The 27999-nt window shown below is 39.8% G+C and overlaps 1 protein-coding gene across 2 annotated transcripts; it reads right to left on the reverse strand.

The window, feature by feature from the left end:
* On the reverse strand, positions 1-27993 carry hpgd (15-hydroxyprostaglandin dehydrogenase). 2 transcript variants are annotated; one of them, XM_073476332.1, is made up of 7 exons: positions 27641-27993; positions 26598-26721; positions 23694-23800; positions 19275-19371; positions 2572-2648; positions 2309-2472; positions 1-551 (listed from the first exon to the last, which is right to left on the reverse strand). In XM_073476332.1, the coding sequence occupies exons 1-7, from the start codon at positions 27731-27733 to the stop codon at positions 428-430; spliced, it is 786 nt and encodes a 261-aa protein (XP_073332433.1). In that variant the 5' UTR covers positions 27734-27993; the 3' UTR covers positions 1-427. The 2 variants fall into 2 exon arrangements, with proteins under 2 accessions (XP_073332433.1, XP_073332441.1); XM_073476340.1 differs by lacking the exons at positions 26598-26721; positions 27641-27993 and adding an exon at positions 24660-25100.
* Between the last annotated feature and the right edge of the window lie 6 nt (positions 27994-27999).

Below are 27999 nucleotides of genomic sequence, written 5' to 3' on the forward strand. Positions count from 1 at the left end.
TCCCATTGGATTTTTTCTTTATTTTTCTTACACAAATCATATAATCAAGCTGTTCAATAATAATTGTTACAGTTGCTCTGAAAACACTGTTTAATGAAAGCAGCTGGATAATCAGTTCATATCTTGGCTGGCACTGAAAACACTGGACTTTTTGAAGTAACTTTGCTAATAACTATAATCATCATTATCATATTATTAACATAATTATTAAAATCAGGCAGACAGTGTATGTAACTATTAAGCATTCATTTGAGACAGGTGTAAATAAATGATGAGGCATTGTTCAGGTCAGTTTGTCCCATCCAGACAATGCTCTGACTGTGTTCTGATATGAACTTCAGCGTTCTGAACCAGTTTCTGCTGCATTGCAGTCACACAGGTTAAAGCACTGCATTGTTCTCCTCAGCAAAGTCCAGCATGTCAAGGCTCAAGCCGACATGGGTTCATAGGTGTGGAAGTGGATTCCCTTGGAGCAGGTGATCTTCATCACGGCTCCATTCAGAGTGGTGTCCACAATCAACCTCATCATGCCCTCTGCTATCAGTGATGGCCTGAAATAAACACAGAGGGGGCATTAGATGAGATACACACACCCTTGTTTTCATCACTTGTAGGGAGACTATGTGCACATTAATTTCCTGGAGCCTAACCATAACTAAATGTCTAATGTTAACCCTCACCTAAACTATTCAGTCTTAACACACACACACACACACACACACACACACACACACACACACACACACACACACACACACACAGAATATTTGTGAGCTGATGTCATTGTTCACAGTCCCTGGCTCTATCTGCTCTTCTTCTGTCCAGTCTCCTCCATAAGGTGTGTAAGGAACTGGCTGAGTGGTACTTTCAGGACGGATGCTCTGTCCTGGCAGCATGCTGCCACCTAGCTGTGGACAACATCAAGGTACACACCACACACAAGTCAACATTAGTTACACACAAACAGTATGTTTGCATGTGTTTGTATCCACAGTTTGCCCAACATTAAGAATACCAGATGAAGTCTCAGATGTCTCTTCTTTATCATTACTGATCATGACTGATGATAATAAGAAGAAAATGTGACATAAAATATGTGTGTATGTGTGTTATGTTTTAGTTAGCCATGTCTAGTCTGATCCGAGGTAATGAGCTGGAGTTGGCTGCATGTGTGGGTCTCGTCCTAGGAGAGGGAGCCAATCAGAGCACCGCATACTGCCTTGAACTCTTGGCAAGGAAGTACATGACCACACCAACATGGTATGTCTCCATCCGTGCATGTCCAGTCATTGTTTTGGAAGCCCTGAAAGTAATTCAACTAACACATGGTTGAGTTTTGGCTTCTAGTTTTTACTTTTAAAAACTTGCTTCCTACTTTTAAGTACTTTGATTCTGATCTCTTCATGTTGCAAACCCCACCATGAATGTACTTGTGTACAGCTGGCTGATAACCAGCTTCATGCGATGAGTTAACTGAGACTGCCATCATTTGGTTTGGTGTTAAGACGACTGTATTAATCTATGTTTATTGTATTGTATTTTTAGGATGGGAGTCTGCACAGGAAATGCATCACTAATTACATAAGTAGTGTGTGTGTGTGTGTGTTTGTGTCTGGGCTTGTTTTTTCTATATTTGTGGGAGCCTACTTGCACTGTGTCTGTCAGCTTTGTGGGGCCTATATGCTGGACCCCATGAATCATTCAATTTTAGGGTGACACTTGAGTTCAGGTTAGGTTGGGAGAGATATTTCTTTATTATGGTTAGGGTTAGAGTAAGTCTACAAGAAATGAATGTAAGTATATCTAATGTCTAGTGTGTGTGTGTGTGTGTGTGTTTGTGATGAGGAAGTCATCTGGCCTCAACTTCCTCTGTCACTAATCCCTCTATTTGTCTCTGAGCTGCACAATTTGAACTTTGAAAGAAGCCTACCTCGGAGTCATAAAATAAACAGTTTGGTCTCTCTGGTGTGGAGCATGGAACAGTTCTGATTGAGGCTCAGCACTGGCTGTAATCAACCCCCATAGTGAGGTGATGAAGGGCCAGGGCACATATTGAATCTGATCATCGTTGTCCTGTTAATCTAAAAACATCATACATAACAGCAGGGACCACTGTACTGCACAATGACAACCTTTAGTTTTGATACTGTAAGTACATTTAGCTGATTATACTTTAGATTTTGAATCCAGGACTTGGGTGTTTTCACAGTGTGGTATTTACTTTAACTGAAGTAAAGGATCTGAATTCTTCCTCCTCCATGATAAATTCACACCATGTGAAAGGAGTCACATGTGGGAGTTAACTCACTGTAAAACTCCAAACTTTGTCATGCTGCGTCTGAATTCGTCCTTGAACTTGACAAACTTTCCCATGTTGTCCTCGTGTTCCACTGAGTGTAGCAGAGGAGTGTCGACGAAGGCCGGGCACAGGACGTTGATACGGACGCCGTAGTCACCCTGAGAGGACGCGTCCTGTAAGAACAGGTGAGCTGCTGAGTTTTGAGTTGCCTGGAAGACATCCCATTCCACAAAAGTTAAAGATGCCATAAAGATGACGTGAGTGTGTCTTACCGCTATAGCTCTCGTGAAGCCAATGACTCCATGCTTAGTAGCAGTGTAGACAGGCTGATGAGGAGAATGCAAGAAGGCTGATTGTAAAGAACAAAAGGAGACAAGAGAACAAACATGTTACCAGCAGCAACACAGAGCAAAGACCAGTCAGTAACAAGTTCAACTTGGTGTCACAGATACAGCCTTCACTATAAGCTTCACTACATTACTGTGAATTCCTAACATACAGGCTGTGAAAGGAGAGCAATATGGAGATTTTTTCTTTCTCAGGATACATCAGGGCTGTTCCCAAACACATTTTTTCATTTCCATTTTCATTTTGTCCTTAATGAAGAGAAACAGCCAGTATAAAATAGTGTTTTTCTTTCATAAAATCCACTAAGTGATTCCTAATTTTCATTATGGTTCAGTCCTTTCAAACAACCATCTTTCTTATTCATTGAATACAATTAATTTCAGCTCTTACTGCATTGCTTTGAAAACTATGTTTGCCATCAGCATACACACTGCATTTTCTACCTGAATGCATTTTGTAGTTCAAGCTACTGTATATATTTTTTTATTAAAATAAATGTTAAATAGCTCTGTATTCCAACAGTAATCACTGCTAGAGAGTGTTTGGTCAGTTACTTAAGTAAAAGACAAAAGAAATTCTCTGCTATCCCTGCCCACTTTATCCAATCAGGACAGAGAACTCCATAAAGAGGCGGTCCTGTCTGCTCGGGGGAACACACATAGAGCAGGATAGAACAGGGAAAGCTATCAAATCCAGCACTCCTGGTGACGGCTTATACTACCAAACAGGCCAAGTGAAGACAAAATGCTGAAAGAAAGGAAAGAGCAACGGTGTAATAAATGATTCTGTGGTTATGTAGATTTTAAATAAGGCATTAAGTAAAGTTCGGAATAAAATCCACATATTCAAGTTCAATAAAATTTAAGCATTTTGTTCATCCAATTCCAAATAGATTAATAGAGAATATTGAGTGGATCCACCCTAATGTAATCAGGCAGTTTTTAATTCAAAAGCACTTCCTGTAAGCATGCTTTTTTTGAATGCAGCAGGCTATCATCTAGCCACAAGACATTTTGAAGAGACTGCAGACAGCCAGAGCCTTCCTTCTTCCATGTTGCTCATCCCGCAAATACTTTTGTTATCTGGTTGACTGAGGAAAGGAATTTATTTTGTTTCCAGCTGGAGACTATTCCTTAAATTGAACATTTTTTTATGGTTTGCTAAAAATGTATTGTTTTGAGCTAAGGTTGGATGGTTAACGTGTTTTCACCACTTTGACTCACTGCGCATGTGCTGCTCAACTTAATTTATCCACACAATTTACGTCCACTCACTCTCAGATCATGTGGCCAGGTGGGTTGTAGGGCAGTTGGTCTTGCCAGATCATAATTCATTGCACTGACAGTGATTGGGTAATAAGGGTAACCTGTTTAAGAGCCCGGGTGCTATTCTGTGCTTTAGCTGGCATGTTACGAGTAGCGTGTTCAACACACTGCTCATGCTAGCTGGCTTCTGGTGTGGTAATGGGAGCAGCCTACTGAGTGGAGTTACCTGTGGTAAGTTGACTTTGACCGTGGCATTGTACATTTTGGAAGAAGTACAGACTTTTATTTAGAAGGATGTATGTTAACATTTCTGCTATCATGTTTCCTATATTCCTTGAGTGTTGTTGATACGTCGTCAGTATGTTGTTATGAAATTGTGTAAATAAGTATGTTGGGTTTCATGTTAAGGTTAGACACCTTTCCATAAAAGGAAATGTGGTGAGTTATCACCGGGAGTATAGCGAGGATCTTACTTTCCTCACGGCACTTGCTGTACTTCCGTTAGCTTTCCTTCCTCTTTGTGTCAGACCCGAGAAGGTACATGTTCTCTCTGTGCGTTCACAGGTTTTGTTGTAAATGTGGAGTTAATTAACTTAAAAACACACGTAAAGTCAGTGTATTAACATTGTTACGTTTTGGAGTTGCAATTTGATTTGTTTTCATGCATAAAAGTAGGGGAGAAATATGTGGAGGCCTGTGTTGTTGCAGGGCTGCGTGTAGCTTGTCACACTGGAGTGTACTGTTGAGACTGTTTGCTAGCATGGGCCATATATGCCGTTTTTCCACTACATGGTACTGCTTGGCTCAACTTTACCTGCGCTTCGTGGAGCTCATCCACCCATACATTGACATGGCTGACACTGAGTCATTTATTAGAAATGTATCTGTCTGGCTAGCGAGCAGAAAATGGAGTAGGTTGTGTGTTGGGTGAGCTCTGCAAGAAACTTGATGTAACTTCTTACTTGGCGTCCTACACCAACATTAATATACAGGAAAACAACCTACAGTACCACTAGTCTTCTACCACTTTCCGCTTTTTTATTTTTCTCATGTAAATGGCGAGTAACCTATGTAAATAGAAGTACACGGGGCAGACCACTACTAGCAAGACAGGCGCTAGCACAGCTGGCGCTAGCATCATGCCCGGGCAGGCTGAGCAGAGCAGTATGATGGACATGAAGGCCGAGCTGCTGTCCTCACTCGAAACAGAAATAGCTGGTGCAGTGTTAAAGTTGTTCAATATTGTGTTACAGTCAGGATGTTTTCCTGACATCTGGTGCAAAGGGCTCATTTCCCCCATTCATTCCGTGGCATCTGTGTCAGCAGCTGTCTAGGTAAATTATTCTGTAGTATTCTGAATAAAAGAATACTAGATTTCCTTGAGGAACACTCCAGCTTCAGTAAAAGTCAAATTGGCTTCCTCCCAAAACACCGCACCACCGACCATGTATATACCCTTCACACTTCATTGAACATAGCATGAGTTATACCTACCTTGGTATAACCATGACAGCATCAGGGAGTTTCAACATGGCAGTGAATGCACTAAAAGAGAAAGCTGGAAGAGCCCTACATGCAATCAAGAGAAAATTTTATAATTTCCAAATTCCAGTCAAAATCTGGCTTAAAATATTTGATAGTGTCATCCAGCCCATTGCGCTGTACGGTAGAGAAGTCTGGGTCCATTCAGTCATCAGAACTATACCCGCTGGGACAAACATCCAACAGAGTCTTTACATGCAGAATTCTGCAGACACATTTTACACGTACACAGAAACACACCAACAAATGCATGTAGAGCAGAATTAGGCAGATGCCCACTGATAATTAACATTCAAAAGAGAACGCTCAACTTTTTTAACCACCTGAAATCCAGCCAGAGACACCCTCCACTCCAAAGCCCTCCAAACTCAAGAGCTGAGCCCAGAAGAGAGTCCCCTATGTCAGCTGGTACTGAGGCTAACTGCCCCCTCTCAGACACAGTCTGACCAGCCTCACAACAACACTGCTCTCCAAACACCAATCAGAGTAAAGCAAATTATAACACAATGTAAAGAAACCTACCTGGAACATTGGAAAGAAGAAACTAAAAGCCAAAGTAGATCAGAATGTTATCTAGCCCTAAAAAGAGATTATGAATTAGCAGAATATCTCTCTACTGTCAGAGATAGAAAGCAGAGACAGATCCTCACCAAGTACAGGCTCAGTGACCACAAACTGACAATCCAAACAGGAAGACACAAACAATCATGGCAACCAAAAGAAAACAGAACATGTGGTCACTGCTCGACAGGTGAGGTTGAGACGGAGATGCACTTTCTCCTACAATGTAAAACATTCAACGAAACCAGGAACATTTATTTTAATAAGTTCAACTCTGTAATCTCAGAGTTCAAAGAGCTGAACGACATCAAAATTAAAAATACTCCTGGGAGAAGGAGACAGGCCATATCTGCTGCCCAATATGTGTCAATATGCCACAACCTGAGGGACAGTGAGACACACACACACACACACACACACACACACACACACACACACACACACACACACACACACACACACACGCAGGCACACACACACACACACTGTATATACTGTATATATAATTAATGTAAATCAATCTTGGTGTTGTGTTCATGTTGTTATTTGTTATGTTATGTCCGAGTGTTTGGACATATGCTTTGGCAACATTGTTGTTAAACTTTCATGCCAATAAAGCCCCTTTGAATTTGAATTTGGTCTTTACCAAAAAGAGCTGAAGGATGTGTTCGCTGTGGAATTTGGTGTGATTAAGTTGGAGCTGCAAGCGGTTAAAATGGAAATTGCAAGTAACACCGCCATGCTAAGGTCTGACATGGAAATGATTAAAACGACCATGTTGGACATGGAGCGCGGACTTTCCGCCTGTTCAGATGGTATAACATCTCTACAGAGCACCATACACAAGCTCAAGAAGAGTGTGGAGAACCTGCAGGAGAAGTGCCTGGACCTGGAAGGGAGGATGCGAAGATCAAACATCCGTATACTGAATGTGGCAGACAAGCCCGGCTCAAGCTCTCCAGTGTCTGTCTCAAAGCTGATCAGAGAGACTCTGAAGATGGATAAAGAAGTGCTGATTCCATCATCCCCGACTATCCACTGAGTGTGGCCCGGGTGAGATTGGCATTTAACGATGTCAGGAAACTGCTTCGAGGATGGGACGGCATCCGGTACGGGATACTTCATCCAGCCCGGCTCCGGATCACACACAACGGGACCGAGAGACAGTTTCATGATGCGGCCGAGGCTATTGGTTATGTGAAGGCAAACATTCTCTAAAGATTATATATCTGTCTCACTGTGTTATGGACCTCACACTCACAGCATGCATAGTGAACTGTTCTCCCCGCCTTTTCCATTCATTTTCTCCATGACCTTCATTTGGTGAGTAAGTGAACGTCACACATGAACACTGTTTGGTGAAAGTGGAATAAAGTAAGGTATGGACTGTTCTGGGGAGGCTGGAGTAACAGGATCACTGGTTATTGCTGATGACCACAGTTTAGACTATAATCTGTTGTATTAGTCATTTACACAATCGGTCATTTCTGTTTTACAATTATATTTAAGAGTATTGAATGGCCAAGAAATGTCTAGAGGTGTTGGCTTACTGTTTAAAGGGCGCCACCTTTTTATTTACATTTTTCTATTTTCTTTACTCATTTAAATTACATTTAGATAAGAGCAGAGCAACCTGCGAGACTAGCGTTTCCTCTCACAAGCACGTAATGTGTGGATTTTTTTGTGAGGGTTTTAGTACTCACCACGTTCCCATTGGTGACTGGGGATGGGAGAACACTGCACCGAACTCTTATTTTTTGTTTTTTCCCTTAGTAGAGGGGTTTATCTTTGTATATGTACAACTAATTAGATCCATCATATATTACTATACATTGAAATGTATGTCCCCTATAACAGAATATGGTTAGGCCACACCTAAACATGAATGTGAACAAACCAAGTGGTTGTCAGGTCACCTTCATGAGCTGGAATGTTAAATCTTTAAACCATCCAGTGAAGCGTAAAAAAGTGTTTTCACATTTAAATCAACTTAATGTAGGGATTGCTTTCCTCCAAGAAACCCACCTTAACACCTTTGATAATTTTAGACTAAGAGCAGGATTGGTGGGTCAATCCTATCATTTCAATTTCCACTCAAAATCTAGGGGAGCTACAATTCTTATCAATAAAAATGTTCCATTCATCATGTCAAGGGTTGAGGCAGATCCCAGTGGTCGCTACGAATTTTGTACTGTCACCCTCACTGGATCGTAGCTCACCCAAAACCACAGCCCCATCTAAAGTAGCACTGGCGATTCAATTGTTTCTTAATACATATGGGATGGCTGATACTTGGCGCTCCCAGAACCCTAAAAGTGAAAGTTTTTCTTTCTACTCACCAGTCCATAAAACATATTCACACATAGATTATTTTTTTTTAGACAGTCAATTACTTCCATTAATCAGAGAATGTGAATATCAGGCAATGGTAATATCGGATCATGCTCCATTATTGATGACTCTTTGTATACCAACTACACACTCTAGCTACCGTCCATGGCATTTCAATACGTTACTACTCTCTGATAGTGGATTTGTCAAATTCATCTCAACTGAGATAACTGAATATCTAGCACGTAATCAAACTCCAGGGATGTCCTCTTCAGTAATCTGGGAATCAATGAAAGCATATTTTAGAGGACGAATTATATCGTATAATGCCCGAACAAAAAACCCCAAAATGAACGCCTTAAAAAATTAACCAGACATATACTACAACTTGATGTAACATTGGCCCATTCTCCATCACCTGATCTATTTAAGCAAAGATGAATTCTTCAAACTGAATTCAATCTCTTATCTACAAAACACGCTAAAAACCTTATAAACAAATCAAGACATAAGACATACGAATATGGTGAATAGACCAGGAAGATTTTGGCTCACCAGTTACGTCAAAGGAATGCAGACCAATCCATAGCTGCAATAAACAATGAGATGGGTATTAAACTTACAGACCCGTTAGAGATCAATCAGTGTTTCCATATGTATTATTCAAAGCTTTATGCCCCAGAATCCAGTTATGATGAATCTTTATTTAATTATTTTTTTAGCACCCTTAAAATACCTATAATCAATGAGGAAACAGCCACTGAATTATTTAGTCCCTTCTCAAAAGAAGAATTTATTGCCGCAACCAGGTCTATGCAAAACGGGAAATCCCCTGGACCGTAACAGGTATCCAAGTGAATTCTTAAAAAAATTTGCCACTGAACTTGCTCCTATATTGCTTTTGGTCTATGAAGAATTACTCATCTCCAGTTCACTCCCTGAAACAATGAGACAAGCAGTCATCTCATTAATTCCTAAAAAAAGATAAAAACCTGTTAGAATGCAGCTCATTTCGACCCATTTCCTTATTGAATATTAATAGTAAAAGTTAGCCTGCCGTTTAGAAACTGTTTTGCCCTCTATCATTGCTGATGATCAAACAGGATTTATCAAAAGTCGTCATTCCTTTTCTAATATACGCAGACTAATGAATATCCTTTACAATCCCACTCCACCCGATATGCCTGAAATACTTTTATCACTCGATGCTGAGAAAGCATTTGATCAGGTGGAGTGGGATTATCTCTTCCATACTCTAAAAAGATTTGGACTTGGTGTAAAGTTCACCTCATGGATTCGGGTTCTCTACTCCCTCTCTTTAGCAGCAATCCGTACAAATAATAATCTGTCCGCCTTTTTTTCATTAGGCCGTGGGACCAGACAAGGCTGCCCTTTGTCGTCACTTTTATTTGCCTTGGTGATCGAACCACTAGCGATTGCACTACGTGGCGACATTGCAATTAAAGGTATACAGAGGGGGAATTCTGAACATGAAGTATCCCTTTATGCAGATGATATGCTCACGTACCTATCCGACCCGCTAAGCAGCGTGCCATGTACAGTTACCTTACTAGATACATTCGGGAGAATATCGTTTTATAAAGTAAATACACAAAAAAGTGAACTGATGCCCATCAACCCTACAGCCGAACAGATTGTGTTTGGTTCATTGCCCTTTAAAGTAAGTAAAAGCTCATTTAAATACTTAGGAATTTAGATCACTCATAATTTTAAACACCTTTATAAAACCAACTTCCTCCCACTTATAGACTCTCTGGAACAAGACTTTGAACATTAGAACTTATTATCACTATCATTAGGAGGTAGAATTAACACCATTAAAATGGATGTGCTACCTAGATTTTTATATCTGTTCCAATGTTTACCTATCTTTTTGACAAAATCCTTCTTTCTTCTCATAGACAAACTGATATCCTCATTCATCTGGAATAAGAAAAAACCCACGAATACGTAAGAACATTTTACAACGACACCGTGAACATGGAGGATTATCCTTGCCCAACTTTCAGTATTATTATTGGGCAGCCAATATACGCGCTATGTTAGATTGGCTTAATCTACCACATGATAGCGACCCAAAATGGTTACAGTTAGAGAACTTATCATGTGGGCCTGCCTCCCTACACGCTTCACTGTCCTCCAAGCTCCCACTGCCTGAACCAGCACTCAGGCCCTCTATGAACCCATTGGTTAAGCACTCCTTGAAGATCTGGGTGCAGTTCAGGCAAGCATTTTCACTCAACAATCTCTCAATTAATGCCCCATATAGCAAGAAACAATATGTTTAAACTACACTAAATTACAGATGGATCTTTCAGTGCTTGGACTAAGAGCGGTCTGGTCACATTAAAGGACTTATATGTTGATGATAGTTTTGCATCATTTGAGCAGCTGAGATTTAAATTCAAAATCACTAACTCTCATTTTTTCTAATAATTGCAACTTTGCAGCTTTGTATCACCTTATTCAGCCAAATTTCCATCATTACCATCCAGTTCTCTCCTAGAATTGGTTTTAGAGCCCAGTTCCAACTCTAAAAAGAATATTGGAAAAATCTATACTTTACTCAACTCTTACAATTTAGAATCCCTGACACGTTTAAAAATACAATGGGACGAAGAATTAGATATAGAACTTTCTGAAGACATATGGCAAGCAATATTAGATAAGATACACTCATCCTCAATTTGTTTAAAACATAAAGTAATACAATTCAAGATTGTGCATAGACTGCATTGGTCTAAAGCAAGATTGGCTAAATTTGCACTAAATTTCAACCCTAACTGATCGCTGTGGAACAACACCAGCCACTTTATCACATATGTTTTGACTCTACCCTAAATTAACAGACTTTTGGTAAGCTATATTTAAATTTTTTTCCGAGATGCTAGGAACATTTATAGAGCCCCACGCCATAATAGCAATATTTGGCACAGTACCGCAGGATCTCTGTCTCAACAAATGTGGCAAACATATAATAGCCTTTGCCACACTCCTGGCCAGGAGACTTGTACTGCTCAAATGGAAAGAAAAAACCCCTCCAACTTTTCATATATGGATTAGAGATCTTATGTATCATCTGACCCTAGAGAAGATTCGGTATGCCACAAGTGGCTGTGCAGTTAAATTTTAGACCATCTGGCGACCAGTTCTGGATCATTGTTATTTATCATACTTAATATGATGTATATTGTTGTACATTTGGTATGGTGCAAGAGATGGGGTTGTGTGTTGGAGTCTGTTGGACTATATTTAACTGTATCTCAAATTGTATTTTGTATAATCTAAAACTTAATAAACATATGCCTACAATATTGTTTTGTGACAGTTTTATACGATGACACTGATTACAATTTCATATAGCAGGACACTGACAACTTGGAGGAACTTGAACAGCTCACAGTGGCTATAACTGTGATCACAAAGGCCGGAGCAAGGTCATCACCTGACTTGAAGGTATTGCCAGGGCTTGCTCTGTCCTCCTTGGCTTGACCTACGCACTGAATCTCGATTATCCCAGGCAGCTGAAGAATACCTTTGAGGTATTCCAGAAACTTTACTTGGAACTCGATGCTTCAAGGCTGTCAAACAAAGTCCACAGAACTAAGATTGTTTAATATCTGAGGTTTTTAACAGACTCAACTCAACTTTGCTTTGCCTTAATATTAGTGGTTTGACCAATGCACCAAGTTTGTTATCCCAGATAGCTCAAGTTTTGTGTTGCCTGTTTGACATGAGACAATGTTCATAATGCACAGTTCCAGCTGTACTGAATTACCTTTAAAACTTCAGCTTTTCATCTTGATTGATTATTGTCTCCATGCACAGTGCAAGTTTCCATATGAATTATGTTTCACTTCCATTTTGAGCCCATTCAACTGTATATTGCTTCTCATGTTGTTGCTTCAATGGAGTGTTATTATGTATTAATCTTTTATTGTTTAATTTTATTATATAGTTTTATTTAATATTTTTAATTCAAGCACTCCACAGATTTTGAACATTGACATATAATTAAGGTGACTTTGGTGTTTACAGTAGGTGGTTTCAGATGTAGGCTATTTTGCAGAATTCTGTTTTAGCTGTAAATTTTTATGATCATGTGTGAAAATAAAGTGAACAGTTCTTCAATAACACTTGAGTTAGTTATTCCTAAGAAAGAAGAATATTTAGATTTAATTGACTGCATTGAATACATTCAAATCAATGCACTGATTAATGTAGATTATAGTTACTCAATTATATATCATTTATATACAGAATTAAATTAATATTTATAAGTACTATGTACACATTTATAAGTTTCTGTTTTTCGTATCAACTCAATATTTTTGTTTAAGTGTTAATTAATTCCTTTTTGTTTTCTATTTGAATCTACTCATATTAAATGGATAACTATATAGGGTCTCATTTAATTCATATTAACTCAATACCAAACATAGTTATGTTTAATTCATAATATTGCTTGTAATCTGTTACCTTAATTTTATTGAGTGGATATTGCATATCTTTTCTTACAGCGAAGACAAAGAGAGCTGCCTCAAAAAAAGGGAGGAATTGTGTAAGTGTGGTGATGTAGAGAGGGGGCAGGGGACTGCTAACTGCAAACTGGAATGGAAGTTAGCGAAAAAGACGACAACGCTTACAGCAGCTTTAACAGTTAAAAAGGAGGGAGAACTGTTAAAAAGATATGAACAGTAATAAACTAATCAGAAACTGCTGCAGGTGTAATCAACTGTCCAGTCAACCACGTTTTAATGTATTTGGGCCCTGAAACAGCTTAGGGTTTGAAATAATGTTTTTCTCTGACCTCTGCTTCTCAACAAGACCAACAACAATATCCTCTGTTTCTGTCTGTTGGACATCCAGTGAGTCTTGCCGAAGTACAACTCAAATAAATCTCTAAAACTCCATAACTAGAAGTTGTAACAACAACTTTCACTGAGATTATCACACGACTTTGATGTGAAATTTGAAATCGTTTTTTATTTGTCAAGTTACAAATGAGATGAGAATTTGCAGTTCTTACGTCTTTGTAAGATAAAGAGGTAAAATAACACGATGGTCAATGGGACACCTGAAGGGTTCTCTTGTTGCTTTAAGTCAAAAAAATCAAAAACTGGAAGTCCCATTGTTTACATAATTACATGTTCTAAAATAGGAGTTAGAATAGCAGGACAGCAGAGGGGGATCAGCGTGTGTTATCAGTGTGGGTCATCTGCATGCACACCAATTATAAACTAAAGGGAGCAATAAAAAAAACATAAAACTTTGATATTGATGCCCTACTGATATGCAGTTTTTGAGACCAATGCCGATACCAATATTGATAAATCGATACAAAAATTGGCCAAATGCCAACGTTTGTGCTTGATACTAACAAAGTAAAAAAGATAGAAAAAGAAACGAACATAAATGTCCTTAATGATCTGAACTTTTACACATTTGAATGGTTTCTTTGGCTGAAAGTGTGCAGGGATAGTAGCTGACCGAAAAACATAAGGAAGATGGAATTAACGACTACAAGAACAATAGAGCTGTTGAATCAGCACTCACACTGACAAAAGCAACCAAACAGGACTATAAACTAGATTAGTCTCACATGGCCCACCTCCACATCCAGAATCTAATGATGTACACTACCAGTCAGAAGTTTGGACACACCTTCTCATTCAATAGTTTTTCTTTATTTTATTATTTTCTACATTGTAGATCAATACTGAAGACATCCAAACTATGAAGGAACACATATGGAATTATGTAGTAAACAAAAAAGTGTTGAACAAACCAGAATATGTTTTATATTTTATATTCTTCAGAGTAGCCACCTTTTGCTTTGATGACAGCTTTGCACACTTCTGCCATTCTCTCAGTCAGATTCATTGAATGAGAAGATGTGTCCAAACTTTTAACTGGTAGTGTAAGTCCTTCAGGACACAAATCACCTCACCCACCCACTACACACAAACACACACACAAGTTGTGTGTGTGTGTATTTAATGTGTGTGTCCATGTCTACTAAAATGTAGACATACACATACACATTCTTTCCCCCAAAACAATATGCTTGGTAAATGTTTGGCCGTGTTTGGACAAGTCTTTGTTTGTTATGGGAATGGCAAGTACACACACACACACACACACACACACACACACACACACACACACACACACACACACACACACTGATGTTATCACAAGTGTGATAAATGAAAAATGATCATCAGATGCCTGCTGCTACTGGAAGCTCTACTGTTCTAGATCTACAGGATGATGTTTCTGACTACAAGAACATCCTCTGGAATCTCACAACAACATCACACAGCTGTTGGGACCCAAAGATGAAGTCGTTCACTGTGGATTTCCAAATGGGCTCTGAACTAAACTCAGTTTCCCAGAATACCCCAGTCTTCACACCTAGGTGCAAATTCAGCTTTGAGCTACTATTGGTCGGGGTGACAGACCCCCTCTGACCAGATAGTCCAGCTCCTTCCTTTGTTTCCTCTCTTCTCCAAGTGCTTCTCCACCTCTCTCCCCACGGGGCTGCCTGCCCTCAAGTTCTCTTCTTCTGGATTATTCTGGGCCTAATAGCCGCTGAGAGCTGCAAGCTACATTTCCAGCAGGCCCAAAGAACTTCTCCTCACTGCAGCAACATGAGGTCCTGCTAGTATTCCTGATCAGTTAGCACCAGCAGCTGCGACGCAAAGCTTACCAGCTAACTACACCATCTGAGGAACACCAAGCAAGTTAGCACCAAGCTGCTATCCCTGCAAAGGAAAGGAGCGACCAGGTTCCTCCATCTGCTGTCTTTCGTCAGAGAAGAACAGCACTGTTCAACATTGGAATTCCAACCTCCTCCTGCTTAGCTCATCAGCCAAGGAACCACCAGCACCTTTTCTTCAAAGACTGGTAACGTTGAACTGGGCCTAGATAGTATAGCATAGCACGGCTACGCACAGGACTTTAAACTCTGGTTGATGTAATGCACATGTGTTCAATCTATGTTTGCTTACTGTTTTGGTGTTATTGTGATCTCAGGTCAGGTTATTGGTAGTTTGCTTTGCTACACAGCTAAGGCTTTTGAACCTTCATGCTGTCTATTTAATATTGTACAACAACTCCAAAATCCTTCAACCATTACTAGCTATTATGGTAATTGTGGTGGTAGTTATTAAATTAATCATTAATCAGAGTTACATACTGACAGTTTAGTAACTTTTATGAGACTGATTTGGTGAATTGGCTCTTTTCCCTTCTTCAAGGGTGGTGCCCCCGAGGTGATCTAATGTTAATTGGATCTTATTATTAATCTTAATTAATAATTAGCCCTGATAATCATTAATTATTATTGAAAGCCAAATTTAACCCAAAACTCCCTATTAATGTTGCATGAAGCACTACATAATGGTGCCTCGTGTGATGTGAGGACAACACAGCTCTAAACTAATGTACACATTCTCACATTTTAGTACTCTGACCTAATATTTAAAATTCCATCAAAAGAACAGGAGAAGCAAAGCTCTTGCAAATTTAGTGTAATATTTTGTGGACTGAACCAACTGAAACTAAAACTGAAGCTAACAAAAAGAAAAAACAGGTTCCTTTGAGACTAGAGTCTTAGTGCATACAGTATGCCTGTACTGTATGTCATGACTAATATGAACTCTCTTCACATTGTAGTAAAGGTGGGCTGACAGTTGTAAATGTTTTTTTCACACAGATTAAAAGGTGAAATAAGGAACACAGCTCTAGCAGTGTTGTTGCCCACAGTGTTATTGATGGGCTGTTAACTCCTTTGGTTGAGAGAACAGCACTTAAGCGATGAATGATGAAGATAACAGGCCACTGGATATGAAAAATTCCATACAAATCATTCAAAGTGAAGAAGAAACAGGGTAGGTATATGCAAAAGATATTGTCCTGGTGATCAGGTCTGGTGCATTGCTAGAGTATTGGGGAGCTGAGTGATGGATGAGCTGGGTGAGCCAGCTGTTTACTGTGAAAAACTCACTGTGCATCATCTGCCCTGCACCAAACGACAGGCAAAGATAGCAACTAGCTGGTGAACACAGTGAAACATTTAGCAGCTAAAGAGCCAAATCGTGTTTCTCAGGAGTTGTTGGAGACCAGAACAGAGTTAAATGGAGAATGAATACATTGGACAGAAGGATTGAAACACAACTCCAAATGAATGCTAATGTTTCTCGTGTTTGATGTGATGTTTCGTTTTCTTCCCCAGGAGCTAACAGGAGCTGTCTGTCGGCCATTTAGAGCTGAGCAGAAGTTTCTTTCATATTATTCGTCTGAATGTTTTCAGCTAATATTGCTTTAATCCTTCTGTCAGGCAGTGTCAAAAAACCTATAAAGAGGTCATATCATGCTTTTTGGGTTTTTGCCTTTCCTTTATTGTGTTATGTAGCATGTTAAAGGTCTGCAAAGTGAAAAAGCCTCTCTCAAAGACACTCCATACAGTCTTTTCTCACTGGTACAGGAAATGTAAAAAGTCTTACCCAGTCTAGAATATATTCTTTAATTTTCTCTCACCAGAACCATTTGGTGACCTCTGGAATTTAATTTGTGACACCCTTGGGGATCCCCATTCCCCCGGTTGAGCACCGATGCCATAGGCTAAAGTGTAGCTTACGTGACTAAGTCGCGCCTACACTATAGATTTAACTCAGTAGTAAAAAATGGGATTAAAGGTGAATGCAGATTGCAATCGAAACACCTGAGGGGTCTGAGGGTCCTGAGGGGCGTAGGTTTTGAATAGAGTGGGCTGAGCAGGTGTTGTTTTGGGGTGAAGGTTCCTCCTACAAGCTGCTGCTGCTACATTTGTGGGGTGGTAGCTCCAATAAAAATGTCTACTCAGTGTCATTTCAGTCATGTTTGTGTGTGGAAGCTGTTCCTCTTCAAGAACCGTGTGTAATCTTTTAATGGAGATTCCTGACTGCTTTCAGTGTCATCACAAGGTCATGTGGCCTTAAATATTGTGTTATGTATACATAATGCACACAGTTTGCTGCCTTGTCCCACAGGGTTTTTGAGTTTAGAAAAAGATTTTTACAGACCTGGCGTAGGAAGTATTGGCCCATCAGGACAACATAAAACCATAAAAGAGCATAAATTACCTTGTAAAATGTGTGTGTGTGTGTGTGTGTGTGTGTGTGTGTGTGTGTGTGTGCGCGCACGTGTGTGTGTGTGTGTGTATGTAGAGAGCAAAACACAGAGGAAGAGAACATTTTGGAGGAGTGTGAGCTTTTCCATGACGGTGATTGAGGTGCAGAATGATCCAGATCCAGTAGTTTCAGTTCTAGTGGATGACTGCCAACCTGTCATGATTGTTTTTTGTCTTGTGTGTCCAACACTACACACACTCAAGGAAGAGGGGAACTGTTTTCATAAGTTTGGCTTCCAGGGACTTTAAGAAATTCATCATCTCTGACATTTTGACATAAATAAATCTGTGTTTCTTTCCTTGAGAAAGGAGAATGTAAGGGGAGTCTCAAGCCGCGTACTTCCAGAAGTGTCACTAACGTTTCTGTGTCTCTGCAGACTTGTTTATCTTACAAATGTATTGCTTAGATGAAATTAGGCAAAAGTTGATGCTCATATTCTTTATTCTGTAATTTTAGACTGCTCCAATTGCTACAATGCAAGCTCCCAGATCTGGACTCAAAGGGAAACAACAGCACATCTTCCTTCCAATCATCCAGTAAGGTCAGTTATAGTTATGTCTTTCTACAGTTGATCTTCCTTAGTGCAAAGCAGTATTAAATACTCCAAATTTTAACTGAACAATTCCCAGTGGCAACTTGAATAGCAGTGGAATTTTTCATAAACTATAAACCTTTCAAGTATTAGTAGTGAATACTTGGCTGAAAGGAGTATGTAAGGATGATATACTTTTACTCATGAGTATCATCCAAGTAAAATGTGTCAATATTTGCTCTCGTGATGAAGGAAAATTCATCATAAGGTAGCTTGGTAGTATTTCTTTAATTGTTTAAAATGTATTTACTCTGAAAGAAAATATTTGACTTGGTTTTCAGGTCCGGGGCCACAATAGGCACCAGAACCAGAACAGGGCAAGTACAGTAGGCAATGGAATGGGGCTCAGCAGTCTCTATGGAAATCATGACAGAGGTGAAGAGACCAAAGACGACGCGGACAGAGGAAACTAAGAAGAGATAGACAGTGACCGAGCGAGAGCCCAGAGAAGAAAGTAAATCTGTATCTAAGTTATTGGCGACAGCACCTCTAAATAAGAGGCAGCAGACAGACAGACTTGTTGCTGTTGAACACTCAGTAAAGTTAGCTGGTTTGCTAAGTTATATGTCTTGTGTTGTTGCACTAGCTTGATGTTTGGCTGTTAGCAAAGTTGTCAACTTGCTTGTTTTTAATCATAAGCCGAAATCAGCCCATTTCAACAGAGGTTTAAATGGTAGCATGTTACAGCCAGGTGTTACTCTCTCTGGATCAGGCTACGTTAGGTGCTGTTACCAGAGTTGTGTGCTTGTACAAACTTTGACTGCTGCATGGCACAAAATGTCTGAGCATACAAGTTTACTTCAAGACAAAACTTTGTTACGAGTTTTGCTTGTAGTTAGCATGTAACATGTAGCATGTTAGATTGCATCTGACAGATTGTTACAGTAACCTGGGGTTTGTATTTATGACACTCAGAAACTGTGGGGGGCGCCAAATCACATGAAATGTGAATTCATACATAATGTTGCTTCATGTTTAGGTTGCCATAATGTTCTCTACCAGTCAGGACAATGTTTATATCATCAGTCTGACCAACGTACAATCTGTGTAGAAGTAACAAGGCTGATCTTTATAACAAATTCATGATAAAAAATATTGTTTGTTGATTGAATATGTGCATACACATGTGTATGTGTTACCTGCCATCGAGGATACATTGATAATGGTGCCTCCTTCCTTGCCGTACTCTTTACTCATGTGTTCCAGTGCCAAGTAGGTCCCTTTAATTACAGAGGTCTATAAAAATAAAGAGACAAAATGGTCACAGTGGTAATCTTCACAACAGCAAAGTGCAGCAGGAAGTGAAACTGAAAGGAAAGAATGTGTGACCATACTGATAAGTGAGGGTGTTTATAGTGGAGAACATCTGTCCTCACTTCTGTCAGTTCTTGCAAAGATCAGCAAATTTGACTTTGGATAATTTAAGATTTTACTAGAAGCCTGATTATATGGAAAGACATCAGCAAAATACTGTATAATGACTCTTCCATCAAATATCTGCTATGTGAAGATGGATTTTTTCAGACCACATTACAATTCTAGATTCAGTACAAGAATGCTCCTGTTTAGTGGTGGAAGATGCTGACTGTGAATCTTATACCATTAGATGTACCAACTAGATGTGCTCACTACATCTCATGTTACCCTGCTCTTTAGATTCTGATATTTATTGTGGTGAGGTACACCTTTGGGACATTGGTGGTTGTACAGGAATGGATAGGGGGTCAAAAGGATGATTATGAATCATCCTGTTAGGATCATGAATACAAATCATGTCAATTTGGCCAGTTGGTGTGATGTTCTACCCCGAACAACTGAAATGACTTTGACTCCTGTTTTGTAATGTTTTGTTCCTGCTGTCACTAGCTGGAGCAAACCATTACAACTGCGTTTCAGGAATTTACTCAAAGTGCATTTAGTGTGTATCTATCTCTGACTGGATGCCATGTCATTGCCATACTTACTTAATTGCACAGCTGTATGCAGAACAGCCCTCTGTATGCCTGTAGACCCAGAATCCAACAATGTGATAAGGTTCTGTATTGAAGCAGCTTCAGAACTGTGTTAACTCTTGTGAAGTCTTTGCCTCTAGAGTCATGGGGTTATGATGGTATATTGGGAAGCTGAACCTGTTTTTCAACTGCTGGAGGTGGAGCTGCCTACTGGGATTCTACCAGCAGGAATGTAGTAGTTGGCCTCAGGCTTGATATGGTGCCATGGCGGGCTGAGGGGGAGGCCTGCTGATGTAATGCTGGAGTTGGTATGAACTGCCTGGAGGTGGGGGTGTAACATTCTGAGAGACCTGAGCTGGGGTCTTTTAGGGACAGTGAGGCCTCCAGTCTGACAGCAGCCTCATTAGACATTATCAGCAGAACAAGCAGTTGTAAACCCACAGTGGAAGTGTTTCTGGTTGAAAAGGTCATCTAAGATCAGCAGCTACACATGATGTAATTTCAGGAGAGTTTCAGTTTAACATTTAAACCCTGCAGCCTCCAGAAAAATCTAATTACATTTACTTGAGTGTACTTCTTTTATGCACATTACATAAACACTGGATACACAATATTCGCTCATTTATGGTATTTTGTTTTCTAAGGTTTATTTAACCAATTACATTTCTGAGTTAAAGTCATTATATACTATTTGTGATTTATTTAGGTGGCACAAGATGTGGTATTTTACCATCAGGAATGCATTATAAAGTCATTTTACTCACCATTAGTAACGATATTTGACTTTCCTGTTATTATGGTAAATGCATCTGCATATAAAAGGAAGCTGTTTATTGCTAAACTAAATATTTTTCTGAACAAAAAATTGACTCTAATATAATTTATTATAAAAAGAAAAACCCTGAACCTTTTTGTTTATAAAAAAGCATGTTCTTTTCAGCCAATGTTCTACTGCTGCTAGGTAGATTTATCTTCACTCTCGAGTCCCAGTGGAGGTGCCGAGACCCACAGTAATGTACTTTAATTCTCTCTTGTTTGACTGCTAATGGAGGGAAATGTACTTTACTTCATGAATATGCAAAGAAGAGATGTGAAAAAGAAAAGAACAGGAGTCTCTGGTGAGTGCTGACTTCGGTCAGAAGCTAAACTGTACACAAACACAGAACACACAACCTCAATGCCAGTTGCTGTTCACTTGCCTACAGCTAATATAGACTAATGTCTGTTTGGAGTGGATCAACCCGCAGTCAAACATGTGTGAGTAACTTTAAAAAAAACAGAAATGATTCTGTTATTAAACTTTGCAAACACAAGGCAAAATCATCATCTTATTCTTGTGAACACAGTTAGCTTGTTAGCCTTTGCTAGTTTCGCATTGGTGGGCATGTTTCAGTAGCCAGGCTTCATTCGGCTTGCCTCAGCTCCACCCACCCTCCACGTCTGTGCTCGTTTTTGATTTGTCGGCGTCAGGCACAGCCAAGATGGTGATGTCCAGTACCAACCACTGTGAGCTTTATTCTGGCTCTTCAGAAACCTGTGGGTGACATCATAGTGGCCATGTCTACTAATTTTACCGTGAATGGTTGATACTCAATAGTAAGTTTTTGGGATTTTGATATTCAGTTATCAAATTATCCTTCTGGCTTTTATTGGAGTTATTTGCTTGATGCAACAGTCTGTACATTGTGCCCAGAAGTTCTGTGAATTAGAGAATAAATATGTGATTGCCAGTTGTTTGTCTGTGACTGTGATGCAGTATTCAAAGCTGAACACTGTCAGCAGAATATTCATAAGGGAAGATTCAACACCTGCCTGAGAGAAAACACTGAGCCGCAGATTAATCAGGCAGTAACACCAGTTTCTTGTTGTCAGATTAACTAGAGACCTGTCTGTTTTCCATTAACTACTGGGACACTGGGACTGCTGTACTCTGGTTCATGGTCTGAGATGCTGCCTGGGTCACTGGCATCCATTGTAATATCTTCCTTCCTCAGGTTTCTACTGATTAGCCTGTTTCAAATAGAGGTTGAGGAGAGACAGGGACTGGCTGCTCCATTTTTTTAAGTAAAACAAAAAGTACAGTCAGTTTGCTGACATACATGAATAACAAAAGGGTTCAGTTTTAAATAAGATTGTAAATGATCTGTCTCAAGCTAATATATCAGTGCTATAGTGGCTGCTGGGTCATGTTCCAGTTGGACATGAAAACAATGGCTCAGCTGGCACAAAGTGATTTTGTCACTGATAACATGAAAAGTGCTGCATACTTTAAACATAAGACTTTCAGGTCAGACAGATGTGTTTCCAGGCATTTGCATAACATTCATTTATAGGGTCAGAAAGTTGGACCTTTAAATTTGGTTGACGTTATGACAACATTCAGCCTTTTTTGGCCTTTTTACCAGAGATTAGCCTCTCCTGTTGCCCTCCATTTCCTTACTTAATCATGTCTCTCATCACCAGTGGAAGTCGCAGATAAGAGAATGTGTTGATTTGGATTTTGAACATCATGCCAAAGGACTGCAGTTAAAGATTAGATACTACATCTACCATTCCTGTCTTAACCTACTTAAGGCAGCTGCTGATCCTGGCCCTGTGTGTGATTCTGCTACTGCAGCTCTTATTAAATGTGTTGACAGAGGTGACTATGGCAAAGCAAAGGAGGATTCAGTTTTATTATTCAAATAAACTGTGACACTAAGTACTGAGTGCTCTCAGGTCAGTAACCTGTGTGTTCTTACCTGTGATCACATCTAGATCACATTCCAACTGAAGTGTTTTGACTGCCTGTCTGCTCGGAGCTTTCCATGGCATTCCTTATCATGTAGACTCATAGAGGTAACCTGCTCTTTCTCAGCACAGTATCAAAAATGTGGAAGCTGGAAATTGTGAATGAATCAATGGTAATGAACAAATACACTCTCTCTGTTCTTTCTTCTCTTATGAGTGCATTTTGCAAGATGTTACACTGGTTTCCTCCAAGTGCTACATGTCCTCTGACTTCCACAGACATGTCAATCACAATAGGTAATTGTTAAATTAGTTAAATTGAGTACAGATAATTTAGGAATGAACGTTCAATATGTAATTCCACATAGGTCAATTATAGGTCCACAATATTTTAATCCTAACATGTAGGGATCTGCAAGCAATCTCTAATATTTGTTTTCCTTGACATGTAACTGATACCTCTTTAAACTTCATAAAACCGTTGGTCATGATTATTATTTGAATTAATTTCAGTAAATTGCACCACAGACAAGACACCGGCTGTCATCCTTCACTCTGATCAAACTTTGCAGCTGTACTTCAGGAATTGTGTTTTCTAAATCCCGGAGCCTGGTTGTCCATTTACTTGTTTACTACAAGTAGGATTAGCCACTGAAATGTTTTCAAATACAAATAAATACAATTATAGTTATGATTTTTAATAATTTAAGTAATTGTTTATTTTGTTTGCACTGTTTTGGCCGGCAGACGGGCACATGCTTGTGTTCAGACGGCAGATGAGACAGGGAGATAATGCTGGCAGAAATGTGTGATTGTTTTGGGCTGTATTAATAAAACTGACATTACATTGCATCACATTCCCAACCCGAACCCTACCAGGTTGACTTGTATGGTCTTCTCCCAGTTCTTTTCATTGTTGATGCCGGCGTTGTTGATAACGATGTCCAGATGACCAAACTTGTCCACTGTGCTCTGGAACGCGTCTGTTGCACGGAAACAAAAAGCTGTCAGTGTGAGCTGAATGACACTTCCTGATAAATCCATATAAGAATTAAAAGCTACTCTCCCACTGTTTTACTTTCATTATGACTGTATGATGACCACTGTCGACAGAGGGGCACAGGCAGACGTAGTGTCTACCATGACAGACTCATTACCAACACACATGCACATTATGAACAGATGTTATTTACTCAAACACAGTATACTGTGTTCCACTGAGCTACTCCATCTACTTCAGCCACAGCTGATATTCCAAACCATCCACTCCTAAATGATGTTCAGGTCTGTGAAGATAAGGTGAATGTCTCTATAACCCTGCCACTGACGTGATAAGAACGCATCACAAGAGGAGATTTTATTCCAAGTATACCTATACATTTGTACACTTTTTTAGTAAAAGTGGTTATCAATAACATCTACAACATGATCTCAACATGTCTGCGTGTTTTTATGTTTCTTAGAATGTTACAAATTAAATAAACATTTGATCATATAAATTTGGAAAAGAAAATCTGACTTTGTGCATGGTGTTATTCAATAGAAATGGTGCTCACAATACTGGACTTGCTACTTTTTGCTGTGGCTATCTTTGGCTTTAGCGTCTAACTGATGTTAGCAAGTAACTCATTTAGCCATGGAGCTAAGTGGCCCTATTTGCTGATGGGAGTCTGCCCACACTTCAACCTTGGGTGATAGGGGAGGAGTCACTGCAACTGCCCAGTCACCTCCCAGTGAACCCATCTGGACAGCAGACTGGGACTGAACACAGCCTCTGAGAGTGACGGAGGTCAGTTTGAAGACAGGGGATATAGTATGGAGGTGATTTACAGCGGCTCTGACCAGGACTATGACTCCGGGTACGAGAAGACATGGAAGGAGGGGACAGGAGAGGCATGAAGCGGCAGAGAGAGAGAGAGTCAGACATCAGCAGTGGGTCAAAATGGCGTGTAGAGCCAGAATATTTTCACATATTACTCTGTGAACTGAGGATTTATTTGGGCAAAAACCAGAGGTGATTGTGGAAAGACAAACCAAGACTGTATTTAATAATAAAATATTTCCTTTCTAGACATTTTGTGAGTTTATTTTGTCCATTTATTACACTAACAGCTGAAACTACGCAGGCTATCACACTGTCACCTCTTGAGGTAGAAACATGCTATCTTCAGTAGACATCTCTGCAACACAGTACATAGACGTCTTTGACATAACATCAACACTGTTGTTTCTTCACACTGTTGATAATGTTAGTTCATTTTTTGAATAATTTAAACTTAAACTGAAATGAATCTTACAAATAAATGTATGTGATTCCATTGTTCTCTTAACAATGAGGAGGAATCCCCTCACTGCGGAGTTAAACCCCTCCTGGTTTGTTTCCTTGTGTATATGGCCAAACTGACCTAAGTCCTAAGACATGCCAGTTGAATATCCACAGACAGACAATGCAATAACATGAATATTTGGGATACATATCTAGAGAATGAGCCACTGGCAGGTTGTTTATCTCCTCATGTGAGCAGACAGATGGGCTGGATACAGCTGAAGGGAGAAACCTGAGGTGGTAAAACCTGCATGTGTCGTCACCTGCCGCATTCCACAATTGGACACCCCACAATTAGAAACAAACAGACCTGCCTTCAACACACTCATCTGCGAGGCATACACACAACTGCACATATACACACTTGCAAAAATGTACTGAAGAGACATACACAATTAATCTCTTTTAACACACACACACACACACACACACACACACACACACACACACACACACACACACACACACACACACACACAGACACACACACACCCTTAGGTATGTTTACTTTGGTTACTTCCTTTCTTTGACATTACATAGACATACATTTATTTCCAAGAGATTAAAGCCCTAACCACTTGCCTAGCTTATCTCAAACTAACCCCACCCATAAAACTTAACCCTCACCTTTACCACTGACCCTAATATCAGCTTTTTCCTAACTGCTGACATGGCTCTGTGCAGGCTCACCCTGTGTGTCCACATCAACAGTAGTACTACTATCGTACAGTTAGCAGCAACAGCAAACAGCATTCCACAGCCGTTAGCCTGCAGGGGTTTACTTTTCAATGTCAGACAATGAAACCTTGTTCCTCTCTCACCCTTTCCGAGACACACTTCACTTATGCTGGCTTTAGTCTGCTGCTTTTTCTGTTTCTCACCCTGACACGCCCACACTCACATACATGCAAGCACAACCGCAGTGACAGACGTGCAGAAAAGCAGAAGGTAAGTGAAGAGCATTAGTACACTCTAGCATGATATACATGTAGAGCAGTGAGCAGGCAAGTTGAACTCAAAATTCAACTGAAAAGCAAGACTAGACAAGCTGAGCCTTATCTGGACCACGAGTGCAGCCTGTTGGTAAGACCACAGTGACCAGCGCCTGCTGTTTCCACATCGTTCACAGGTATTCTGTTGTAATCTGTTGGACTAAACCAGCTGTAAACTTAGAGAGCAGTGACAGTGAATCTCTCCAGGAAAAAAAAGTTTCTAACGCTTGCCAAAAATAGTCCCTCAGTAAGGTTCTTTTCAAAGTCACTTCCTCATTCATCATGATGAAGTTGAAAATGAGTCAGCAAGGTGCAACCTTCTCATGAGCAGTCATATTCTGCAGGCTGCAAGCGTCAGAAAAAGTGAATAGAGTCTGCAGTCTAGTAGCATGTCTAAAGTTTTCATATCATCTCACTCAACAAGTAGTATGTGATGTAAAACAGTCCTAAACATAGTATTACCTCTCAGTGCGTCTCCATTGGACACATCACATGAAATAAAGGTGCAGTTGCCCTCTCCAAACTCGACATCCAACTGTGCTTTGCATTCCTCACCACAGGTCTTGTTCAGGTCGACCACAGCCACCTGAGCCGCAAAAAAACTCTGTTAGAGAGTTGAACTTAATTTTTTTAAAATTCACACACAGACTGGATGAGAGTAGACTCTAAAGTTTGTGTCCATCTCTCCAGAACCTGGTGCAAAAAAGAAGATCACTTTGGATAGCATTTACAGCTTACTATCTATCATCTGACAGTGTTAGTCCTGTGGTTTGACTAGTGCGGCTGTGAACAGCAGTTTGCTCAGATGGGGAACTAAAATACAAGACTAATGACACATTCATCTTACCACAGTCACCCTCATTTCACATGTGTGAAGGACGTTCTCAGAAACTGACTTTCCTCTTTCAAAAGCCTTTTTCACATTTCTTTTCTTGCCTTTGCATGCATGTTACTTCACTTACATGTACTTCAATTTTAAAAGACAGCAGTGAAGTGACAATAATAATAATAATAAAATTGATAATAATAATAATAATAATAAAGCATCTCATTTATAGGCACCTTTTAAAGCACTCAAGGACACCTTACAAGAGCAAGTTAAAAACAAACTAACAGCTATTTATCAAACATAACTGAAATCAAAGATAATAAAAGTTTGCTAAATGAATGAAACATGACAAAGCAAAATTAGAGTGGATAAGAACATTAAGTAGTGTTGGTGTTGTCAGTTCATCCAGTCCAATAAAATCACAGCAGAGATGCAGACAGTTCCAGTCCACTGAGAGGCACTCAGAACAGGTTGTATTTGAGCAGCAGAGATCATCAATGTCAAATGTAAGAGTTTTAGCTGTCCACGCACACTTGACACACTATGTCAGTAACTTCAACAAAAAAGCAAAAGTTAAAGCACTTTGAGTTCATTTGTGCATGTTTAATGTCAGAGCAATAAAATGTATGTTCTTACCCTAAAGTAATGAAGCTAAAGCAGACTGAGTAGTACTGACCTTGGCTGAGCTCTGCAGCAGTGACTGGACCACAGCCCTCCCAATGCCCTGAGCCCCCCCGGTCACCAGAGCCACCTTCCCATTCAGAGACATGATGATCCAGCACAGCAGCAAAACCTGTTACACTTCTTCCTTCTCTCTCACTCACTGTGAGTATTTTCTCTGCTTTATCTCTTCTTCTACTTCTTCTTCTTCTTCTTCTTCTTCTTCTTCTTCTTCTTCTTCTTCTTCTTCTTCTTCTTCTTCTGCTTCTCTCCTTTTTATGTCTCACTGAGTTTTCTTCTCTGTCTTCTTTTACTGTCCTCTGTGTGTTTAAGCACCTATCTGTTCTCCCTCTAACACAATCATAGGCTTTCTCA

Source organism: Pagrus major, chromosome 1 (assembly GCF_040436345.1).
Source record: "Pagrus major chromosome 1, Pma_NU_1.0".
NCBI lineage: Eukaryota > Metazoa > Chordata > Actinopteri > Spariformes > Sparidae > Pagrus > Pagrus major.

Excerpts from the sequence above, each read along its gene's own strand:
- hpgd (XM_073476332.1), bottom strand. The coding sequence starts at position 27,733 with ATGTCTCTGAATGGGAAGGTGGCTCTGGTGACCGGGGGGGCTCAGGGC. Across the intron at positions 19,372-23,693 it reads AGACCATACAAGTCAACCTG|ACCTCTGTAATTAAAGGGAC; the intron begins GTAGGGTTCGGG and ends TTATTTTTATAG. Across the intron at positions 552-2,308 it reads ACAAAGTTTGGAGTTTTACA|GCCATCACTGATAGCAGAGG; the intron begins GTGAGTTAACTC and ends TGTTTATTTCAG.